Source organism: Numenius arquata, chromosome 3 (assembly GCF_964106895.1).
Source record: "Numenius arquata chromosome 3, bNumArq3.hap1.1, whole genome shotgun sequence".
NCBI lineage: Eukaryota > Metazoa > Chordata > Aves > Charadriiformes > Scolopacidae > Numenius > Numenius arquata.
The window spans coordinates 11,361,004-11,384,812 of record NC_133578.1 but is presented as its reverse complement, the minus strand read 5'-3'; the positions used below and the strand labels follow the sequence as shown (position 1 = coordinate 11,384,812).

General features: G+C 46.1%; 1 protein-coding gene across 2 annotated transcripts in view; it reads right to left on the bottom strand.

Moving 5' to 3' along the window:
- SLC12A8 (solute carrier family 12 member 8) overlaps positions 1–23,809 on the bottom strand; it is a 52,858-nt gene that overhangs the window by 11,659 nt on the left and 17,390 nt on the right. For both annotated transcript variants that reach the window (XM_074145345.1, XM_074145344.1), the window contains exons 5-8: positions 14,559–14,672; positions 7,145–7,232; positions 5,556–5,643; positions 2,333–2,479 (exon numbers count right to left, since the gene is read on the bottom strand). In XM_074145345.1, coding sequence (XP_074001446.1) covers positions 2,333–2,479; positions 5,556–5,643; positions 7,145–7,232; positions 14,559–14,672 — 437 coding nt within the window. The remainder of the gene's footprint in view (positions 1–2,332; positions 2,480–5,555; positions 5,644–7,144; positions 7,233–14,558; positions 14,673–23,809) is intronic.

The following is a 23,809-nucleotide window of genomic DNA, read 5'->3' as shown; positions in this document are numbered from 1 at the left end:
GAGGAAGAGAAAGAGAGATACAAAGCAAAGGGCATCAGGGTCTGGCAAGACTTAAGCCATAGCTCATGAACTTTAATCCCAGGTCTAACGTGCTCTTCCTCGGACAAGGCACTGTCTCGCTGTTTCAGTCCCCAAGAAGCTGTGTAAAGATCTCACTGGAAAATATCTTACAAGATATATTACAAAATATCTTTGGTTTTGCCTTACTGCATGTACTTCTTTAATAAACACACAGCCCAAATGGAAACTATTTCTATATCCTCCATTCTTATTGATTAATAGAAAAGGGGACCCATTCTGGACTTTACGCCTTTTCACAATGAAATAGAAATACGTCTCAGGGATAAAAGAACACAGTTCTCAGAAAGCATCTATGGTATCAGAAGGACGTACTGAGATGGGGAACAGATGGGATGATCTCAGGATGCCTCTGGCTTGGGTTTAACGCTACAGCAAACAGTCATGTCCTTCCCATCAGCTGGGATTATGGTGACTACAATACTTTTTTCAGCCATGGAAAAGAAGAACTGATGTGGAACAGATTGGTAAGGGAAAACGAAATTTATTAACTCTCCATACACCAAATCTAGACAATTTTCAAGGTGGCAGAGAGAAGGATGGGATGAAAGTGATCTGCCTTTGATTTCTCACCTCTTTTTGAGCCCGTCCCATTGTGGCACTCTGCCCAGACAGAGTTCAGAGCAGAAGATTTGACAGAAAGACAGAAAACTATCAGAGAAGAGAGAGAATCAGCTTTGCAGTAAAATTTGCTAAATCACTGAGAATTTGCAAAGGATTGCCAAGTGGAGAACACCCTGTTCTGGGATTGCCTGACAACTGCCTCCAGGAGCTGGAAGTTTTTGCTGTCATCATTGTTCCCACTTCACTTATAATTATTACTATTTATTATTATTATTGCTATTACTATGACTTTAATTTTGAAAATTACTTTGAGGAACATAAAACAAAGTATAGAAAATTGTTATACCTATTAAAAATTAAATATTTTAAAACATTCAGAAATACCAATATTGTAAAATATCTTTCTGTATTTACACACTGCTCTGAAGGAGCAAAACATCTTAAGATTTTTTCCAGCCCTCGGTACAGACAGTTAGGTGTTGCAGGTTATTGAGAGCAAGGGAATTATTTTCTACCTGTTTAGAAGAAAGCCATAAAAAATAGTTTGCTGTGAACATATAGCCCAAGACTACAGAGTCCTTAGTGACTGGTACTTTGACTGATCTCAGCAGAACAACTCATGTGAACGAGGATTATTTGTGAGGACAAGGAAAAAGCCTCTTGTCATATTCAAAGCAAGGCTTTGTTTCAAAGCATATCTAAAGCTTAGCAGCCCTCTAACTTAACCTTTCAAATCTATTCTTTGTTTTTATTTCATAGTGTCCAAAAGGTACCTTATCTTACAAAGAAGTGTGCTCTCCTCTGGTGCATGTGGACTGAATCCACTGCACCACGACTGGTCACGTACTCAGCTATGAGGTTACCAGAGAGGATAGGAAGAACTCAAAAGAAAAAGTGCAGAAAAGTGCAGAAAAGAAAAAAGAGAGGAGAGAGAGGAGAGAGAGGAGAGAGAGGAGAGAGAGGAGAGAGAGGAGAGAGAGGAGAGAGAGGAGAGAGAGGAGAGAGAGGAGAGAGAGGAGAGAGAGGAGAGAGAGGAGAGAGAGGAGAGAGAGGAGAAAAAAAAGCAAAAAGATAAAGAAGCAGTTACCCTCCATTGCACCAAAGTGCCTGGACAAAAGCTTCATGTCTCTGCCCTGGCTGGGAGGGCAGAGAAGAGCTCGGTACCTTCCTGGGTCAAGGATTAGGATCAGTATCAGCGTAGATAAGGCTTTTGCAAAAACACCCCACAGGTAAAGTTGCATCATAAGCAGCTGTTTTACTAGAGGCATCTCGAAAGAGGTGGGTCCGAGGGAGGGAGGGGACAGATGGCAGCCCAGGAAGGGCTGTCTGTGTGTGGGGACAGGACAGCCAGCCCCGGGGCGCAAAGGTGGGCGAGGGAGATGCTGGGGCGAAGAAGGGCTGTTCTTGCACGGTGCTGAGCCCATGGGAGGGCTCAGGGCAGAGGTGGTGCAGCACGAGGGACAGGCAGGGAAAGGACCACAGGCAGCTGGGCTCTTGGGTTTTTAATAAAACCACCCACTTCCTGGCTTTTCTGCCTACTCCAGTCTACCAGATCCCAAGCCCTCCCCCTCCTTGATTTTCATACATCCTCCATCTCACCCTACAGACACACAGAAATCCTGGCTTCTTAAATCGGCAGTTTTCCTTCAGGTGAAGGTTGGAGAGCAATCTCGGAGGAAGGATGACTAACCCCACGTCCAAGGAAGGCGAGCATGGGGATCACATTTTCCTGGGCGATGCACTGCAGGATCCTGGGTGCTCCGTACAGCCCCCCCATGCAGGAGGCCAGGGACGAGATGTACAGCCCTAGCAAAAATAAGAAACCCACCAAGGATACCTGGAGGAAGTGAAGAGAATGCAAAGTTGATTATATCGTTCTTTAAAGACCCCTGAGCAGTCTTAAATACATGTATTTTCAGAGATCACATATATTTTGTAACATGGCTCAATGAACAGAGCAAGCCCTGGGAAAGCAGCAATTTAACTGGTCTGTGGTATAAAGTGCAAGCAATTAATACAGGAAAATTATCCCATAAAAGTAATTTAATACTGAACATCCTGTACCGACAGAGCCATTTGACAAGCTCATATCCAAGAAATTCTTTGTCACTTGGAGCAATTGCAGCTAAGCAGCAGCTATTAGATTCCCCTTAAGTAACTGGAAGTGAGTTTATTTCAGGAGAGATCACTTATATACAGAGCACATCATACAGGAAAAGCTGCCCAGGCTTCCAACCATCCAAAACAGGAAGACAAACCCCTGCGTCCCAGAGGGGAAAACCAACCCTGAGAGAAAATCCACAGTGAAACCAAATCAAAATTGCCACTTAAACAAATGGCATCTCAAAAAAATACGCTCCGAAGGATATAATACAATGACCTTATTTTCCTGTCTTCAATGAGAAAAGAATTTCCTTTGGCCAACATGAAACTTAAAAAAAAAATACATCTTTAAAGCCACAGTGCTAACAAGGCTGGGTTTACTACTGGTTTCCAGTGAGCATCTCCTGCAAGTGTGGAGCAAGGAAAGGAGGGCAGATCATGGTCTATCACACAGGACTGGGGTGCCCCTGAGAAGGTCCCCACTGTCAAGTGCTGTGAGCACAGGCAGCAGCTCTAAAAAAACCCCACCCAAATACACAAAACCCCACAATAGGAATCCTATGCAAGAAAACTTTGAAATGGGAGTGCTCCTGGTACCACGGTGTGAGGATGTGGGCAGACATAGCCAAGGAGACTAAAGGTCATCATCCCTAAATCCTGCAAGACCACACAGAGAAAGACAAATCACAGGGGGTAACACCAGCACAAAGGCCAGGCAGGGAGGAAACCCCACAATTTTGGTCCAGATTCCTGCCCATACTCTGCTGAAGCGAGCTGCTGGAGGTACCCACAGACACCTGTGGCAGAGGATGTCACCAAATGCCGGTCCCTCATGTCCCACGTGTCCTTCGCTCCCCCCCCTCCTCTCGTGGAAAACGAGGTCTAAATGAACATGGGTCCTCCCAGCTACTGCCCCTGCTAAGGTCAGGTGGCGCATGCTCTATTAGAAGGAATTACAAAAATTGTCTAAAGATGATTCAGGCTACATCTGCCTTTTCCTCATCTATGAAATCCGCACACAGCAACGAGGAGATGGGGTAAAAAGACATAAAATGTTTGCTGTTTGGGGAAAGCATGTAAAATTGATTCTGTGGTCCAAAACCGTACAAAATTCCTACCACAACATTCCTTTTCCCCATGAGAAGCCACTTGGCCTTGTGAATTTTATCTTGTGGGACAGAAGAAACTTGAGGCAAGGATGAGCAGGTATCAGCTTCCATTGAATGGACAGACACTCGATGAGGAGTCTTCCCTTCCCTCTCCTCTAATCCTGCCCTGCTCTAAGAAATACTTGGAAGAAACAATCTCTTGTGCCAGGCATCATATATTATTTTAGCTGCCAAAAATACTTGCATTTAAATGTACTACTTGATATTCAAATCAGGGTTAGAGGGGAAGAGTCCTTTTCACTGAGGCTGATGAAAAGGTTTGCTGGGGGGTTTGAGCACGGAGAGTGTGAATACTTTGTAAGAAATTGGCACTTCGAGCTCATTAGAAGTGAAATTACTGAATCTCATTTTTATGTTTGAAAAGCCAAACAAGTATTGTAAGGGAGAGAAGCAGCCAAGCACTCGCTCACCTGTGAGTGACAGAAAGGGAGAGTTTGCCTGTTGGATGTGTAATGATCTCTCCTCCTCCGCCCCTCAAACAAAATCATTAAAATCTGAAGCAGCTTGTTATAATTCAAAGAAGCAACATGAATATTGGGATTTCACCATTTCTTTGGTTCCATACTAAGGAAAATTGAATTTTCTTTTTTGTTTGGTTTTTCTGGGTTTTTTTATATCTAACATTATTAAATAACTTCATTCTTTACCATGAGATTTTTCATTTCCCCCCTGAGAGGGTTCAATCTTTTTCTCTTCATCTGATTCATTTAAAGCTGATTCTTTTAGTCGCTGTGCTTTTCACCCACTAAGTCTGTCACACTGACATACAAAGATGTTGCCATAAAGAAGGTAGGGTCATTCTTTTTTCCCCTGAAACAGAGATGCTTTTTTACCTTAGCAGGAAGTGGCAGGAGCCCCACCAATAATCTGGAGTTTATTTTGGGGGCTGGAGGAAGTCTAGAGCTACAATTACATAGAAAACGAAGCCAGAATTTCAAATTGATATTTTAGATAAGAACCATGTTACAAATCAAATAAAAAATTGATTCAATTAATCACAAAAAGTACTGTCAAATATGATGAACCCATGATTTTGGATAATGTTGAATAATAGGAAATGATATCCCATATCCCATTTAAAGTAAGACGGTGACACACACCAAAACCTTTTGCTCCCTTTTTAAAGGCCTGCAATGATCAGGTTCATTGCCTGTAACACTACAAACCTCCCCCATGTACATACAGCCCTGTGGAATGTCTCGAGTTTAATAATCCTATTGCTCGCCCTGCAATTACAGCCCGCTTGATATGGAAATGTAAGCTTCGCTTGACTTAGTAAAGATAAGCAGTGGGGTTCTTTAGAGATTTCAATTTGGTCTAAGCTTTCACCAACGAGAAAGGATACATTGAATAAAATACAGTATTTATCGTTAGACCACATTAGCATATTTTAGCTCTTAAAGCTATCACCGGGTGATTATGCCAAGATTCAGCATTACGGGATACGCTGGTGAATGCAAAGCTGTTCGAACCAATTGTACACTGCGATTTGCAATGGGGGAATCCCCCTGAATTTCAATGAGGGATGGGTACCCAAAATTCCTTAGGCTTTTGGAAAAGTTCAGTAAAGCAGATGGCAATCCGACAGCATCATTATATAAAACCGCTATATATAAAGGCTGGGTTATTCAAACAAGTTACCTTCTCTGCTATCATGAAGTCATAACGGAGTGACTGACGCGTACAAATGGCTCCCAGCAAAAAAACGAAGACCATGTACAGAAACCACCTGCAAACAATAAAAATAAACTAATTTTTTTCCAGCAAGCGAAGACCCTCGAGAATTCCGCCCATTAGCAGAGCCAGGAGAAGGTCAAGTACCTGGAAGGTGGGTCTTCAATCACTCTGCATGGGCTGCTCCTGCATGATTTAGCCTCAGGGTTAAATTTAACACCGGTCCGTGTTACTTACCAGCTACAGTGCACTAGGGACAGCCGCAGCGTGACTGTACAGCGCGCCTGAGGGGAAATTACCCGTACGCTTGATCTGTGCATGGGGGGAATAGCCCAATCATGGGGACAGGCTTTTTAACAGGGCCTATTCCGAGAGGAAGAGGGGTAATGGCTTTAAACTAAAAGAGGGAAGATTCAGACTAGATAGAAGGAAGACTTTTTTTTTACAAAGAGGGTGGTGAAACACTGGCACAGGTTGCCCAGAGAGGTGGTAGAAGCCCCATCCCTGGAAACATTCCAGGTCAGGTTGGACGGGGCTCTGAGCAGCCTGACCTAGTTGAAGATGTCCCTGCTCATTGCAGAGGGGTTAGACCAGGTGACCTTTAAAGGCCCTTTCCAACCCAAACTATTCTATGATTCTGCAGGTACACAGGTCCCCTTGTCTGGCAGTAACGTTAGATACCACAGCCAGCTTGCTCTACAACCTCAGTCAACCTTTGGTATCTCTGGCGTTTCCATTACTCATGTGGAGGGATAAGCTAGTCTTGTCTGCAAAGTCCAGACTGCAGAGATGTGAACAACCACAGTCCATCTATCTGTGATACTTCTGTGTCCCATGGAATCCCTCAGAAGCACCAATGTCAGCAGGAACCCCTCTAAATTCAGAAGATCCTTCCTGTCCAAACCTTGGTACGCAATTAAACATAATTATTTCAAAAACAGTTTAGGTGGCAATGAAAACAGGCAGGAAAACCTACTGAGGTGGCTTTTTTTTTTTAATATGTAACAGTATTTTATTCCTGGAAAGCAGCATTTCCCTTGGGACAGCACTGCTTGGGAATGCGGGGCCGCAGCATTCCTCTAGCCTTGTAGGTGGGTAGGTCACGTCACTTGTCTTGGCCCCATTTTCCCCAATAATAAAAATTATATATTTTTTTATATTTTATATTTGTTTGTATTTTCTATTTACATATTAAAAAAAAAAAAAAAAAGCGAGCACTTCAAAATCAACAGCAACAAGTGACAAAATCACACATCCCAAGCCTTCGAGAGCTTTGCATCCTGCCCTGGGACAGCCGGGCTGCAGCAGCAGCACAACCGCTCTCACACCAACACACATCCCACCCCGCCAGAGGAAGGACTGATTATATCCGCGTTAATGAACCTCTTCTACCAACCCACCCAGAGTAGGTGGTGGTAATGGATGATAATTTGAATGAGAGCCAGACTTTAATTTTCCAGATGGCTGAGTAATAAAAGGTTGATGGGAATATGAAATGGATTGGTCACATCCAGGGCAGGCTCCAAAGAGTAAATTTTCCCCAATCTGTGACTTACGAGGTGCCAATAGCAGCCAGAGACCCCAGGGGGATGCTGGTAGCAGGCTTCTGGAGATCTCCGCTCATATTGAACCCAGCCATCACACCTGTGTTTTGTAGACATAAATGTAATTTAGAGTTAATCTAAGTTATAGCATTTATAATACATATTATAATATTTAATGTAATTTAATCAATCAGTTAATCGATTGCTTCAGAACAGTAACTATATCATTTCATTGCACTTAATGCACAGACGTGAATATTGGCTCCCACCGACTGCTTGGTAAGAAACTGTTCGTGTCTTTAACAGAAGCAAGCCAACACCAACACGTCTACAAAGAATCATTTGTCCAGTTTGAACAATGCTGGGGGAGGGAAGGGAAAAAAAAAAAAAAAAAAGGAGAAATGTGAAACAAAACCCATCTTATCTTAATGCAAACCTCACAGAAGACCGCACTGTCTAATTGTTGAAAAGAAAAATGCTCCCGTTCATCAGGGCAGCGCATTCAGCAGGGGGTTACTGTCCCCACCCCGACCAGATCCATTACAGGTCCCCGCATTCATAGGGGACAACCGCCCTTACAAAAACGGCCTGGCCTGTCCGTGTTTAATGACGATCACATGCGCGTTGAGCAGAGGGAATAACAGTGCTCAGCACGTAGGTGGCACCTTCCAGCCAAGGCATCTGCTTTGGCAGTAGGCATTATCGCTGCTTTGCAGATAGGAAAACAGAAGCACTGAGAGGGTAAGTGATTGTCCCGGCGTCACGTAGAAAACACGTGGTAGGACTAAGAATAAAGTACTGAACTGTTATTTTAGGCCAGAGTACAGGGTATTGTACAATCAGGGACAGTCCTTAGCCTAAAAAATTACCACCTAAAGACGCAAGAAAGGGAAACAGGATGGAGCGAAGGATTACAGTCTCCACATTGAGGCTAGGAACCCAAGACTGAAATGGGTTAAGAGACTTTGACCATAGTTGAAGAAGGAATCATACCAGACTTGGCAAGAAAACACAACTTTTCATGTCAAATTATCCCAGAACTTCTCCTAGAAGACTTCAGATATCTACTATAAATTTAAAAAAAAAAAATAAAAAATTGAATAATCTGTGGTTCAGAATCCTGATGAGGATATGGACAATTTGAAGGCAGGACAGAAGAACCTCTTTAAGACACTAATTTCTGCCCATCGCTGTCCCACCCCTCAGATGTCAGGCTAACATCTTCATAAGGACGCATGGGCCAGGTGCCAGCCAGCAGCGCTCATGGGATGCTCCCTGGGAGCCGGGCTGAGATCACCACAGATCAACAATGAGGAGGAGGATGACAATGCCACGGCGCTTGCAGCATCTGCCAGCCCTGGCAGCAGGGGACCGACCGCACGTCGGTCTGACGCTCAGCTGCCAAGTCCAGCAGCCATTCCTCATTTTCAGAGGGCACGAGAATGACAAAGTCAGTCTCTGAGGCTGCCAATCTGAGTGACTACAGCTCTAAATCAGCAGCAGCCCATTGCGTTTTAAAGCTCAAACACTGATTGCTGCTTGGGAGGGTTTTCTCCCAAGATGAAGGGTAGACAGGAGCTGTGGGACAAACCCCACGGTAAAGGGGACAAACCCAGCTCAGCCGCTGGGTGCCTTTCCTACAGACCTCGTATGGCCACCGACAGACTGCCAACAGGGAGCAACGGCTGCATTGCTGATCAGGGAACAGGGACTGATCTCCTGCTCCATCCCAGGCTTTCCTGTGCATCTTCACAGCTCCATCTCCCCATCTGCTAAATGGGAATCGTAACACTTCCTCTCCTCGCTGTGCTGCCGTGAGGATGCCACGTTAATGAGCACAAGGCACTCATATGTTGCCAAACGCATCAGCTAAGCATCCCGGGCTTTATTTATTTATTATTAAAATTTTTTTCTTTGATCATTTTCTTTTTTCCCCCCCTTGATCATCCCACCCAGCAGCCATCTTTTTCTGTCACCCTTTCCATCACAGAGCCAGAGCCCCAACAGCCTTTCCTCTGTCCCCATGGGCTCCTGGCATTCCTCAGCTCCTGGAAGAGCTGTCTTCCAGATTCAGACCAGATTTGAATCCTTGACACCATATCGAAAACATTACGAATCAAAATGAGTTCTTAATTTTCTCCTGGAAGACTCTTCCATGGACATACTTCTGAACAGCACTGCTAAAGCCCGTCAACTGGTGCACTTTTCCCCAGATAAAGCTTCCAAGTGCTGCTGCTTTTAAAGAGCCACACAATAGGCTTAGCTGGAGGTGAGAAAAGTCAGGAAAATAGAAGTCCACGGAAATGGTCACAAACATCATGCTAAATGAAGCCTCTATGAAGCAGTCTTCAGTGACATGCTACTTTGCACTTCAGGGGCAAAGTAGAAAGCTGAGAATACTCTGAATTTTTCTTCCAAAGGGAGCAAACCATTGTCGGAAGGACAGCTGTTAATCTCATGTGCCTCTTGGCCAAGTTTCCCAAACATCTGGCACCACCTCTAAACCTTCCAGCTTGAGTTTGACTCACCTCCTCCTCATCCAAACTCCTGCCTCAGCAAAGCACTGGGGAAACACCAAAATGGCAATTTCTGGAGTAAATATGAAAAAAGTTGAAGACATGTGAGTCACCAGCACAGCGATGACTGCACAGCCCAGGCCGCCTCATTGCCTCCCTCCCACAGACCCATGCATATTCACAAGCAGCCAGGAGATGACCTGCCAGAGCCCACATCAACGGGATCTTGAGATCGATGATTGACCTCCTGCTTGGCAGCAACTAGGGGTCAGACCCAGGCCAGTGCACAGGATCCCCAGGAGGTCACACCTGGGTCTCACAGCTTTGACTGCCAAAGGCCAAGGCCACCACAGAGGGAACCAACACCGTTATCTCAACCACTCAGGCCAAAGCTATCTCCTCCGTGCTGCAACTATACCTCTGACCTGACTAGTAAAAGTACGGGCAATCTTGTAGTACAGACATATGGACGATGCCAAAGCCACCTCTCCACCACCACCCAGTAAGTAATTTTCCTTACAGGATGACAGCTGCCAAAAAGCAGTATAGAGAAGGTCTTTTGCAAGCAGCAGACTAACCACCCCACTTTTCAATGAAAGGACAACCTGATTAATTTTAAAATAAACCTGAATAATCTCCACCATCCATAACCTCAGTCACCCCCTGCCAGAAAACTGGTCTGACTTGCAAGTAGCCACAAACAGCCTTTCCAGAGACTCTAGCTACTCAGCAGAAGAAAAACCCTACACTTGCATATACAATTCAATGACGTAGAGAAGTTGGGACGTTCCTTCCTCCAGACACAGACCTGTCCCCTAGGGAAACGGCCAATCCCTTCGGAACTAAAGCAATCATATCTTCAGATTGTCCACGGAGAAAATTATCCACCTCTCTGTTTCAGCGAGATAGCAAGCTGGATTTTCCACACTGGCTATTATCTCAGAGAGCAGCAGATAATTGCAAAGCTTCTGGACAAAGAAAGCATGAAAACACTGTCAACTCAGCCAGGAAATTATGGCTGAGACAGTCTGTACATTGCTGCTATTCCCAGCGTAATCCTGTCCTGGGCATCATCCAGGCAGTGGATACGTGCACGAGGGGACCACCTACATTGTACTTTAGACACAACCATCAGCTCTACCAGCTCTGGCCTCTAACTCCACCAGCTATGGTTTATAGCTGTAGATATGACTGCTTGCAAACACCCATTGCATTTCCCAGTGAATTTACTATAAAATACAAAAGGTTTTTTTTTCCTTCACCCAAGAGATGAAGAATGGAAAATCTTAGATAAGAATTGTAGCTAATTTTTTAAAAGGGCCAAATTCTCCACTGATGTAAGCTGGCACCTCTCCATAGGCTTCAATGGAGTTGTGCCAGTTTACATCATCTGATAACTTAGCCCAAAACTTCTAAATCTATTTGCTGTCATTTTGCAAGTGCCAAATACGGTTTATTTCAGAACCGGTTTCAGTATGATGATATTTTCCACTAACGTCGCTTCAAACATCGTCTTACTTTCTTGTATCACATGACAACACACTTCTTTCATTAGATAGAAAACCTCGGGGATTTAGTAGGAAAAGAAAAACATTCTCTGCACAACAGAACCGATGTTTAACTTCATTTTTAAAATGCATCGATGGCTGCGTGGCTGCTGCTCGGAGCATTAAGAAGGTACTTACAAACGCGCAGAAAAACATCTGGTTAATGCCCAGAATCTCTACAGGGGTACGTTCACATCTTCCATAGCGAGTACGTTAGTCTTTTTGATTGGAGGCAGCAAATCCGAGTCCTCCATGGCCATGCACCCCATTTCGGCCAGCTCTAGATGTATGTTTTGGATCGTTCCGCTACTTTCTACTATTAAATGACAAACTTGGGGGAATAAAGCCAGCTGCACTGCACATCCAGCTGAAATGGTTTAAACAGCTATTACCCAGGAAGCAAAGGGACCAGCCTCTGCTTACCACCGCTCAACCGTAAAACCAGGATAACTTCATTCACATGCCTGGAATCGTACCAATAAAATACAGAGAAACAGAGAAAACAAACAATCCGACCCAAAGCAAAAGGATCCAAGGAGGATACTCGTAGGAGGCAGCATGTTGCTACCGGTCTACGGAAGGCTGGGACAACGATCCCATCTCTTCCAGCTAAAGCGTGAACCCGGCTGCTCCTCCTGCCCATACGGTCCCGGTAAGGGTCTCCCTGCAGGTCCTGCTCCCCTTTCCCAATGTGGCTGCCCCTCTTTGCTTTGACAGCTACCTGCCTGTATTTCTGAATTCTCCATTTCACTGCTATTTCTGGTGGAAATAGGCAATTTAAACCCATTTTCCGGTACATCCCAGAGACCAAACTTAAGCCAGTTGAATTCAGATAATCATTTCAGAGGGAAAGAGCTTATCCTTAAGAGATCTAAATAGTTTCACTTCAAAGAGGAACATCTCATCTCAGAAAGGCCCAAACATCTTGTTTCACAATTTCCTAAACATTTTTTAAAAAAAAATCTTGTTATCAAAACAGCATCTTAGATTGTGAACTAGCATATGCTAAAAATTAAAAAGAGTAAACATTTAATAAATTAAAGATAAACAGAACATTGCTTTGGGTCAAAGAAATGTTTCAAACTGGCTCAAAGTAACCCCTCGAAACTAAACATAATGTTTCGCTGAAACTCTACACAAATTTCTGTTGCATCTTAAGGCAAAGGATTTTGCTTCCAGTGCTTCAGCTGGGTCACTTTGGGGGGTTCCAGCAGAGGTGGGCACCCCTGCTGGGTGGGAGCAGGAGGACAGGACGGAGGTGACTGCCTGGGAGTGATGTTCACGTGTCCCTGCCTTTCCTTTTCACGTAGAGGTGCTGGGGACTGACGCTGCCGCCCGCTCCCCATCTGCATCACGCTGCCTGCCCTGCGTCAGAGGCGCTGGCAATCCTATCGTATCTCTCCAGCCTGCTATTAACGCCACTGCCAAACCCATCCCTGAAATGTCATCTCCAGTCTCGTGGACTGCCTGTCCTGCTGGCAGGCTCGGGCTGCATCCAGGCAGTGCCCACAACATGGTGGGAAGCAGCTCTGCTCCAGCACGTGGGACCGCAAGACACCTGGGGTCCCCTCTGCAGCCCTAGCATGGCACCCCCATCATGGGGGAGGCGATGAGCTAAGCCAGCCTGGGTCAGGTGGGATGTAGGCAACCAGCCTTCACTCATTGCCCCAGCCCCAGGAGATGTGAGCTTCATTCCCAGCTCTTCTGAAGTTGCACTGGGCTCCCCATCTGTGATCTGCAGCAGAGAAGTCTTGACTCCCACCCAAAAAATTTCTTAATCAGGTCACAAGTTCTTCCAAGAGCACCGAACACAACTCTACGTTTTATGAGGCTCCTGAACTCCTCAGTGCTACAAACAGCAATAACAGCGGCAATAGCGACATTTTATGGTACCACTGGCACTGCTACTCCAAAGGAATAATTTAAATCCTGTAAATAACCAAGCAATTAAAAAGAACGCATGAAAAAGCTGTGCAGCAACCAAAGTAATTATACAGCAGCACAAACTGTATTTTCAGAGAATGTTTAACATTACTACTGGTATTACTACCGCTAACTAACAAAGCAACAGGCTGCCAGAGCTTTAAATAAATTATATCTATTAGCTTTGGCATTCTTCCTAGCAGCCAAGCATTAGCAGTGATGAAGAACCATTTAATATGGCTAATCATGGTAATTTTCTGCACAGTTCTGTCATAACCATTCCTTTTTCTATAACCAGGGAGCTGGAAAAAAACTGCTTTCCTGTGATAGAGGCAGGGCTTATGGGGAAGATCTCTTTCTTTGGTTGGGAAACTGGCTTGGGCCAGGCAGAAATGACAAAAAAGAGGGCAGAAGGCAACTTCTCTATGGTGCCAATAATTCAGGCAGGTGCGTTATCCAGGAGGAAGCCTACATAGAGGCAGCAGCCAGCCTGATGAGCTGAGAGAGAGGACTTCAAAGGAAAATTTGAAGTCCTGCACTAGGTGTACTTGACAAAGTGCCACCTTCTGCTACCAGACCATTCCTCCAGTCCCACCTGTTTCACAAAACCATTTAGTTTGTCTCCCTGTACCACAGCAATTCTGAGCACAACTTCGAGCAAGTTGCTTAGAGCTAATCCTCTGAAAATTCACTCTGTAATCCAAGGATTCATCTCTATGGAAACTGCTTATAATAGGTACTTTTTATAGCTTAAAAAACCCCAGCATCAACAAAAGGTATTGTAACTCCAATTGATAGTTATTTCATTCCCACTGGAGATTGCCAACTTTGGGAAGGGGACGTGGATCTTCCTGGTAATTTAAGGGAATGAATAATATGAAAGCATCCAGTTAAGCTCATAAGCGTGAGCTCTGCTGACACGCAAAGATGCATCTGTGATGCCGTGCAGAGAGTGGTGGGTCAGCATCATGAGCAATGGCATCAGCCCAGCTCGGCCGCCCGCCTGCAGTAAGGTTGGAGGGAAAGCCCTCCTGTGCTCTTCCCACCCTCCCAGTGCAATCATGTCATAAGGCTTATCTAATGAGATAAATCACGATCAGCCCTTTTAAAAAGGCTTGATACCTTGTGGCCGGGCAACAGTGCCTGAGCCTTGTCTTTGGCAGGGAGGGATTTACATCACCACGTCAACCCATAGAGCTGACCAGGAGTTTCTGACCACAGAGAGACAGAAGAGCACACTCAAGTGAATGGGACAGGAGCATGCAAAAACTGAGATGCTGGAGGAAAGCCTGAACATTTTGAATACACCACATGAGTCTGCTACAGCTAAGCACGGTCCTGCTCACCTTGCCCAGCAGCCCAGAGGAACTCCCCTTGCCTCTGCTCATCTCCGAGGTGTGACTGTGGAGGGAAAGAGGGGGAAGACAAAACTTACGGTACCTGTGGCAGCTGGGAAAAACACTCCAAAAACAGTGAAGAAGGACTCCCCCTGGCTGTAGTCCGGCAGCGTGTTGTTGAACATAAGCTCTTCTGAGTAGCCGACAAAGCCATGTTCTGTGAAAACACAGAGGGAAAGAGGAGAACCTCAGAAACCACAGGGACTGCAGGAGACCCTCCAGCCTGCTCTCAGCGACCACCCATTCTCTAAACACGTGCGACAGCAGTGGCTGTTTCCAGGGGCAGTTTGAAAGGATGAATGTGAATTTATTTGATGGGGGGAGAAGGCAGAGAAGAGGTCAGTGTGGTTACCAGGGTGCAAATGCCAGGGGAAGGTGCAGCGGTGCACATCGAGAGGCACCACCAGGCTGAGTGGCTCTCACCAAGCCAGAACACAGATCATATCAAGCCCTGTCTGCAAGCAAGCAGGACATCTTTCTGTAAAACCTGTCCACGGAAGAAAACTGTCTGCGGGGATCAGCCAATATTTATACTTATTTATCCATGCCACTTTAATCCTCTTTCCAAATAGAGCAGAATTATGTTGCCATAAGACAACTGCATCCCTGAGCAAGCCCTCCACACCATATCCCAAATTGTGTGTTTCTGCCAGTCAACCTCCTGAACAGACAAGATCTGAGACGTGCCCGTGCTCTGAAGCTGCTATCAACACACCCAGTTTATACACTGGTTGCCAATGAGGCCAGAGCCAATAAAGTCAGTTTGTTGCAGGGTGACAAGTTTCACCCAAGTTTCACTATAAGACAAGTTTTCCAGTGGAGAAGGAATAAGGTGCTGTAAAACTGCCCAGTGCTCTGATGCCGCATTGGCACCTTCCTGCTGCCATCACTCTCCTGTTCCTGTGTTATCATCTCCAAAACAAGGCCAAACATGGGGCCGTGCATCACAACCAGCCACCCCTCTCTCAAATCTTCTGCAGATGTTTATCACGGTGCAGCAAGGACCAAATGCTGAGACCTTGGGCTGTGCCCCACTCCCCACACCAACTTCTGCCAAGTTTTCTCGAAGTCACACACACACAGGTTTTACCTTCCAAACAAAAAGTTTTACAGAAGATGGGCAAGAGGGGAAAGCAACGGGTAGGATATCAATGTCGTGCAACTGGTTTACTGGGTATGTAATGGAGGATCCTGCTCCCTCACTTCATGTTGGAAGGACAGGTCAAATTCTTCCACAAATCTGCATTTGCTAGGAATAGTTGAGCCCAACTCAACAGTTGAGCCCAGCTGATGTGCCGGCAGGGCCCTTCTTAGGAAAGGTTTTAGATGCTTACAGGTAGGAAAGGCAACTCAGGAAAAGCAGGTTAAGGAATTAATGATGTGTCCATGAAATGAATAATTTCATTTTCAACAGGCAAGAGTGCTTTTTAATGGAATACCTTAATCTGTGGAAACTTGTCCCCCCTGTCAGTAATCCAAATGCTCGTGCCAGCTGGGGTGGGAGGTGAGCAAAGTCGGTTCTTTTTTTCCTCCTGCTACTACAATCTATCTCCACAAGACATGTGACTGCAATAACTTGAATTTTCTCATTAGCAGGCAGGATGTTGTTTATGGCTGTGCAGGGTGATGGCCAGAAATTAAAAAAAGTCTCCATCAAAGCTGTTCCATGCCTCAAAGACAACATTAATGTCATTTGGACAATAGATTAAACCGGAAAATTAAATCAGAGCTCTGAACGCAAGACACATCCATTTAAAGTATCAGAGTATGACTAACCACAGAGCTTTGATGTTGCCACAGAAAAATCCTATAGATAATCAGAAGTTTCCTACTACATCTGCATTCATTGTGTTGCCCAAACATGGATGGAAACGAACTGACAGAAAAGGTCTCCTGCTGCTAGGCTTTTTAGAACCACCACCTATCTTCACTAGGAACAAGTCCCAGACGAGATTTAAAGGGAATAAACTCAGGGCAGCACGTTGACCTCTCGACCCCACGGATGTCTGCAGAAAGTACAGCTTCTGGAGAAATAAAGGGGGGATTTGTGTAGGCTGTATGCTCCCACAAGACCAGACCTGAGCTCCTTCAACTGGAATTCATGCCCATGACAGCAGGGCACAGGGACTGGCTTCAAAACTCCCACAGAACTGCTCGGGGAAAATTTTGGTTCCTGGCCAATGGATTTTTCACAAAGTATGTGCTCCTCATAGAAATATTAATGTTTCATTAGTAAAACAAAAGGGGTGGGCAAAATATTCATCTTGTCCCAAGGAGATCTGCAGACCTTCTCCAATCTGTGCTTCACAGCAGCAGCATCAAATATATCTATGTCACTCTTGACGAAGTTTGCCCCACTGATTCTTAAACATCCCCTGGGAAGCAGACTCAAGCCTCTCTTGATGGTTTACTCTCATATTTTCCTGTCTTTATAATTTAAGTTTCCCCCACTATCTAACCAAAATCACCCTGTTTGAAGTTCATGATGCTATTTCTTGCCTGATCCATAAGTTATTTGCATTTTTTAATGCCATCCTTTCACCTGCTGGAGACAGTCCCCATGCTGCACTGGCACAGATTCTGCTAGGCTGTAAAACCTTATGCTTGTCTTCATCAAACCACAAATCGTCCTTCTCATACCACTTCCCCAGTCTGTGCGAGGCCGTCTGGAAGTCTGACCCTCTCAGCCAGGCTGCTTCTGCAAACTGAATCTGCATATTCTCTTTTCCATCATCCAAACAGTTAAGGAAAGTACCAAATAACAGCAAACCAAAACCAGACCCTTGCAGAACCTCACCAGACACAGCCTCCTGCTTTGTGAGTGAACGATCTCCAATTGGGGTCTTCCAACCGGGTTTTGGGGCTGTATAATTCAACAATTTAGCTCATCCAGGCACTTTTAGTGCCTTATGTCTCCTTTCTTGTACAAGAGGCCAAGTATACAACCTGACTACATTTTCTGTTATACCATTCTGGCCACACCATACCCAAAGAGAGACCATGAGACCCATGAGGCCAATGTCTGACCTGCACCTGCGTTCATCTGACTCCTATTAATCTTAAGAAGCCAAACGATCCCTTGTGCTCCATCCATTCATCTGCTGTTCCGTTTCCTACTTTATTCCCCCAAGTGTAAATCCTGGGTGGAAGAGACAAAGCCCAAAACCATGGAAGATGCCACTGGAGCCACAGAAAATGACAGCCATGGATTTGTTGAAAGAGCCACAGGATGCACCTACAACTCCATCCCACTTCTGCTTCCTTTCCTCACGGCTCTGGCGGGCGAGAGGAAGCCCAGCCATTCCACATTTCCCCTTTAAACAGAACCAGGAGCTTTCTTGTCTAATTAAAGAAAAGTTCATCCAAATGTTACTTGTTATTGCAGCCTCATTTCTCAATCACCCTCCCGTGAAGCAAATCTCACGTCCCTTTTGGTGGGTTTTACGCCAGGATTTGCAATTGCCATCAATTTAAGCAAGCTATTGCCACGCGACCACAGAGCGCGAGAACAACTCGCTGTGAGTATCTCCTGGCTGCCCTTGTGCCTGCAAGTCACAGAGCGAGTCATCTGTGACCTTTCAGCTGTCATATTAATGGGACTAATTGTAGCTGACGGGGCAATTGGGCTGAAAATCATCCAAAACAAAACAGGAATCAGCAACTGAGACCAATCGGTTAAACCAACAGAGCAGTCGGTCGGTTGTTCACAGAGTCAATTATCCACATCCCATTGAAAGTGCACTTCAAAAGGACGAGCTTCGGAAGGAGGAGGGAAGGAAACACGATAGGGTCTATATTTGGCTCTCTGATCTCTAAACAAGGCAAGATCATTTTATTTATTTATTTATTTATATTTTTTTTTTGTGAGAGGATCTTCTCCTCCAGCTAACTGCTGGGTACATGACACCCAAGCCAGATTCCTCCCCTCCTCACTCATTACAAAATGTTTGTCTCACAAATTTTGCTCTCAATTAATTTATGCAACCCCACAGCCTCTAAATCCTGCCTTTAATGATCCTGCTCTCAGTTGGCTCACAGAGGGCTCGAGTTGAAGTGCTATAAACAACCTTCCCAGTGTTGTACTAGAAGGAAAAGAATCTGGTTCCTTCTCTGTGCCATGTCAGCCTTATGAGAAATGCACAATAAAGAGCAGTAACAGTTGATTTCCATCATTAGATACTCAATAAGAAGCAGGCAAATAATGGATTTCTCAAGTGGTTGAGCTGAAGTAAATAAACAATGGGGGGGAAAATTGACATAAAGCAACATCTGAACAGTGATTTTTGACAAATTAAGTCCTTCCAGTTGCCTGTATTAAAATGATGTAATAAACAATAAAAACAACCAAGCCAGTTTCAAATAGAAGAGCTTCCAGGATAAGCATCCTCCATTCACAAGCGCAGGGGGACTACAGGGGGTTGCACATCATCCAGATGAGGAGTAGGAAGAAGGTGGCCAGGATTCTTATATTCCTCTGGCCACCACAGATGCCTGGGAGGGGATACCAGCCTTCATCTGGTTGCCATCACTACATCCCTCCCTCCACTCCAGCTAGTTTCCACATTTAAGCTCGTCTTGCCACTTTCTCCCACCTCTCGTCCCGTGGAAGAGGATGAAAGCAGCTGAAGCGGTTTTCCGCACCCAGGACCCACCTTAGCCCCACTACGAAGCCCAGGGTTTCGGAGTGGGACTCGAGGAGGTTGGAGAAGGGGCATGAAGCGAAGCCGTGGTTACACGGGGTCAGGCCATTATGCAACGGCACAGAGGACGAGGGCGCTGCCAAGTTCCAGGCAACCTGGAGCTCATTACAGATTAGTCAAGTCTTGGCCAAATTCAATAAGCCTGTTCACAAGCTTAAGGTTAAGTAAACCCTGGCACCGAGGCAGGGGCTAAATAATGCAAAAATGGAAAACCACCTTAAGAAACAGCTCCCAGAAGACAGTCACGTATTGCACTCTGCTTGAGATTAGAGATTTTAATTATGAAGGTGGATGCTGAAGGCTTGAAGTGGTGAGATTTTTTTCTTTTCCTAAATAAGTAGGCCCACACGTTCTCGCCTGGAAGGTACTTGCTGAGATTTGCTTTCAGAGGAACAGCTGGAAATGTTTGTCTTGCAGCACATTTCCCAGATCTGACCCCAGCATTTTCAGGATCCTGTGTGATGTAAGAGGTGGAGAGCCAAAAAGTAATTACATATCCTTGGCATAATTATCTCCCCTCTCTCTCTTTCCCCTCTTCTTCTTCCATCTCAAAACCCTTCAGGCATAAGCTCAGAAATCCAGTCATTCCCCTTGGACACCAGTCCAAGCACATGCTCAGAGTGAGGTCCCAGTGTGGGTGCTGGAAGTACCCGGGCACACCAGCATGCAGGAAACAGGAATGGTTCTCGCAGCCTGGTCCCACAGCTGCCATCCTCACCTGAACACACACCCTCATGGTAAGATGAAGTTTCACTCCTCCTTGCCAGCCACATGCTTGCATTTTCTTCCTTCCTGCCCTCCTTAGCCAAGGGCAAGGTACAAGCCTGGTACTTCTGAGCTGTTAAATCCCTGGTGGACGAGTCAGGCCTAAACCAAATTAATTTCTACACAGGTCAAAGTGCTCTACAGCAAGGAAGGACTGAAAATTCTCCCTCAAAAAAACGATGCAATACTAATTCTGGCCCTACCTGCAGAAGAAACTCATCCATGGATGATCTGGTGATCACCAGACTCACCAAAGTGTACTTACTAGCCATAGCCTATCACACAAGAACAGCATCTTCACTCACCAAGGGAAAGCCAGGTATGTCTGGCTTTAATGAAGCGATATTTTGATGCCAAAATACCACCAGCATCTCAAGAGTGCAGTTGCAGATACACAGGATTAGCCATCCTCATAGAAACTCTGGATGTGCAGAGGTGGATGGAATATCACCCAAACCCCACGGCCTTTTTATCTTTGCCTTCTCCCAATACTATGCAAACGCTGAAATTTAATTTGAGGCAACAAGCAGCACAGGATCCTCTGTCACAACAGCTCTGAATGCCACAGCTGTGCTCTCAACAGCTCGGCTTCCCAGCGAAGGGGCTACTCGCACATGCTGGAGAATGACACGGATTCAGCTGACCGCAACCAGCCCAGCAATGCCACGCAGAGCACCCAAGGAAAGTCACGGTGCACGTCTCCAGCAGACTGGCATGAAGTGGGCATCTGGTTTATAAATAACACTTTAACCACCTTTCCCAACAGAATAAAAAAATGAATAAATCAAAGCGGTGCAGTGGAAGCCCCACCTCTCCGCATCCCTCCCTGCACACGCTCGGCTTCCTGTGTTTGGGCTTGTTTAACACCGACATGAACAATCACGTTTCCAACGCTCTTCCAAGGCCAGGCCACTTCTGCAGCCTTCGCAACCGCCCAGCTCCAGCTCCTGAGGTCCTCCCACCTCCCGCTCATGTGGGCAGCACACAAAACACCAAGTCAGCAGAAACCACACCATCTCTTTTTATCCCGGCAAGTCCTACAGTACCATCTCTGCTCCCAGGCATTGCCCTATTGCTACCAGCCTGGTACAGGGCAGACGGAGATGGAGATGTATGAGAAACATGTAGAAAGCCTGGGAATCATTGAATCATAGGAAGGGAAGGAAAAGAGTGAGAGGGGAGCAGGTCTCAGTAGGTAGACAGAGAACAGTATGGTGTTTTTTCCGTGCCACCAGTCCACTGCTCAACTTGCTGTGGGCTGACACTCAGCACGTGAGATGCATGAACAGTTTTTCACCAGAACATCTCCAGTCCTCTAAAAGACAGAGAATTGGTGAGTCATGAAAGCAAAGCGCGTTAAGAGGCAGAGCTGTGCTGGCAGGTACAGAGAATAAACATAACCTTCGCTGAACTTGTATGGATGTACAAAAATGTTTCAACATCTTCCAGGACATCTCCTGCTTTACCTTTGGATATACAAGTTTTGTCTGGAGGACTGGGAAGAAACAGAAGGAAAAGAGAAGAGCTACCGGGGAGCTGAGCTGGAGGAGGGTGGGATGGACTGAAGAGATCAATCCCCTATCTCCTGACAGCTACCGCTGGACTCATCTAACCAGGGGACCCCATTCACCAAAGCCAGGTTGCCCTTTTCTGGAGCCCCAGTGCAACACACGTGTGCCACATGAGTCAGAGTGGATCAGTGCACATTTTCGACGAGCCAGGAGCACATCTGCTCCATGCAGGACTCGTGGGCAGCAGCACAGCTCCGTAGCGGGAGATGCTGCACCTGCAGCCCAGCCCAGATGGAGAAGAGCAAACACAAGACTTCTGAAACCTGTCCCCGCAGATTCACCCTCCATACATCACAAATGGCGTCATGCCTTGGGTTCATCTCAGTCTTCAGGGCCACCTCCTACCTGCTGGCAGCTCCCACAGCCTGAGTATTTCTGCTTTGGGAGCCTTAAACTAGGTGGGGGCAAAAATAGGGAGGAATTTTTTGTCTGGAATACAGGCAGGTCAATGATTATGCAGTGATAAAAACACAGCTATTGCACAATTAACACAAGGGCATGTGGCCACACTGCCAGATCAGCGCAGAAAGACTGCAGAGCATCTGCTGGAGCTGCCAGGGCACTGAGAGATGGGGGATGCAGGAGCTGCTGGCAGCCCTGAGCACAAAGTACTGGGAAGAAGAGGAGGTAAGAAAGGGAAGGCACTAAATTCCCTCTGTAATTTCATCCCTAAATCCCAGTTAAACACATTTACTATAAAAAGAGCTCAGAGCGATTGCAGAGCCCGAGCCACAGGCAGCAGGAATGACTGCTGTCTCCCCACACAGCAGGAGGGTGCCCGCTGGAAATTAAGCACATCTCCCCGTGCCCCGCTGGCCATGGAAAGCAGTGTCCTCAAAAACACCAAAGTCAAGTTGAGCAGCAAGAGGCAGCCCAGGGCAGGGAGAGGAGCCCACTGCAGTTTTTCCATTCGCGGTGCACAAATAAGCTCCTATTTTATTGTTAGCACTAGGGAGATGGTTTCATAAATCAGGACAAACAGCACACTTACGTTCCAAATTCGTCAGAGCTGCAAGTAGCAAAAACCAGACACGTTTTAGTGAAAAAAAAACATTTGGCAAGAGGGCGGCGGAGGGGAGAAGGATCAGAGCAATTCTGAAGAAAGAAGGAAAGGAGTTCCCTTGCCCAAGACCTTCTCTGTACCCATAATAAGCCCGTCAAACCCAAAATGAGAGATTATGTAAAGTCTGTAATTGAAGGAGTGAAAGCCACAGTTAAAACAATCTAAAAAGGCCAAGCCCTGAGAAAGGCAACTCGAATCCCTTATCTTTTGATGGAAAAGAATGTGCTCCCTGAGATTAATGACGTGTTTACCCGAAAGGAAATCGCCGCCCTTCTGAAGCAGCGAGTGTTTGTTCCTCCCGAGCCCCTGTTTTCTGCTCCAGAGCTGATCTCCCAAACCTCCTGTTTAAAGTCAACACACAATACGGCTTCCTGCTGCCACAGGCTCCGAGGGATCCCACCATTAACCCTCTCCCAAAAACCACCCTCCACCGCACCTGCTCCTCCTGGCCACCACCAGCGGGGACACCTCCTCTTCTTCGAGCACCGGCACAGAGACAGGCATCACACCGACGTCTGCCAGCAACCTTTCTGCAAGGCGATGAATCACCCCCCTGCATAAATATTTCTGAGTTGAGCAGACAAATTAGCAAGAGCAGAGACTGACAGCGCTGTCGAGGGGAAGCACTCACTGTCTTATTTTCCTGTCTTGCTCTTCTCCGAAGTCTCCGGACGCAGCAAGCGACCTCTTCTCAAGTTGCTCGGGGTTTCGGCAGCGCGCCCTGCAGCCTGGCCTGCTGCAGGATGCTCTTGGAAAGAGGTCTGATGCCAGCCACTGCAATGTTCTGCCGTGTTATGGGAGGCAGGGAGAAGCATGGGATTTGTGCACGGAAAACCCTTGAGCAGGCAAGAAAGCTTAGAGCAGAAGCGCTGGAGGGTGATCTGTTTGAGGAAACCTGCCAAAAGGCCCTGCTCAGGACCACCAGTCCTTTGCATACAGGACAAACCCAAGTATTCACATCCTCACCCTCTGTCCAGCTCGTCAGGGTTGGAGACTGTTCAGCCTGGAGAACAGAAGACTGAAAGGGAACCTCATCGATGCTTATCAATATCTAAAGGGTGGGTGTCAAGAGGATGGGGCCAGACTCTTTTCAGTGGTGCCCCGGGACAGGACAAGGAGCAACAGGCACAAACTGAAACACAGGAAATTCCATCTCAACATGGGGAAAAACTTCCTCACTTTAAGGGTAACAGAG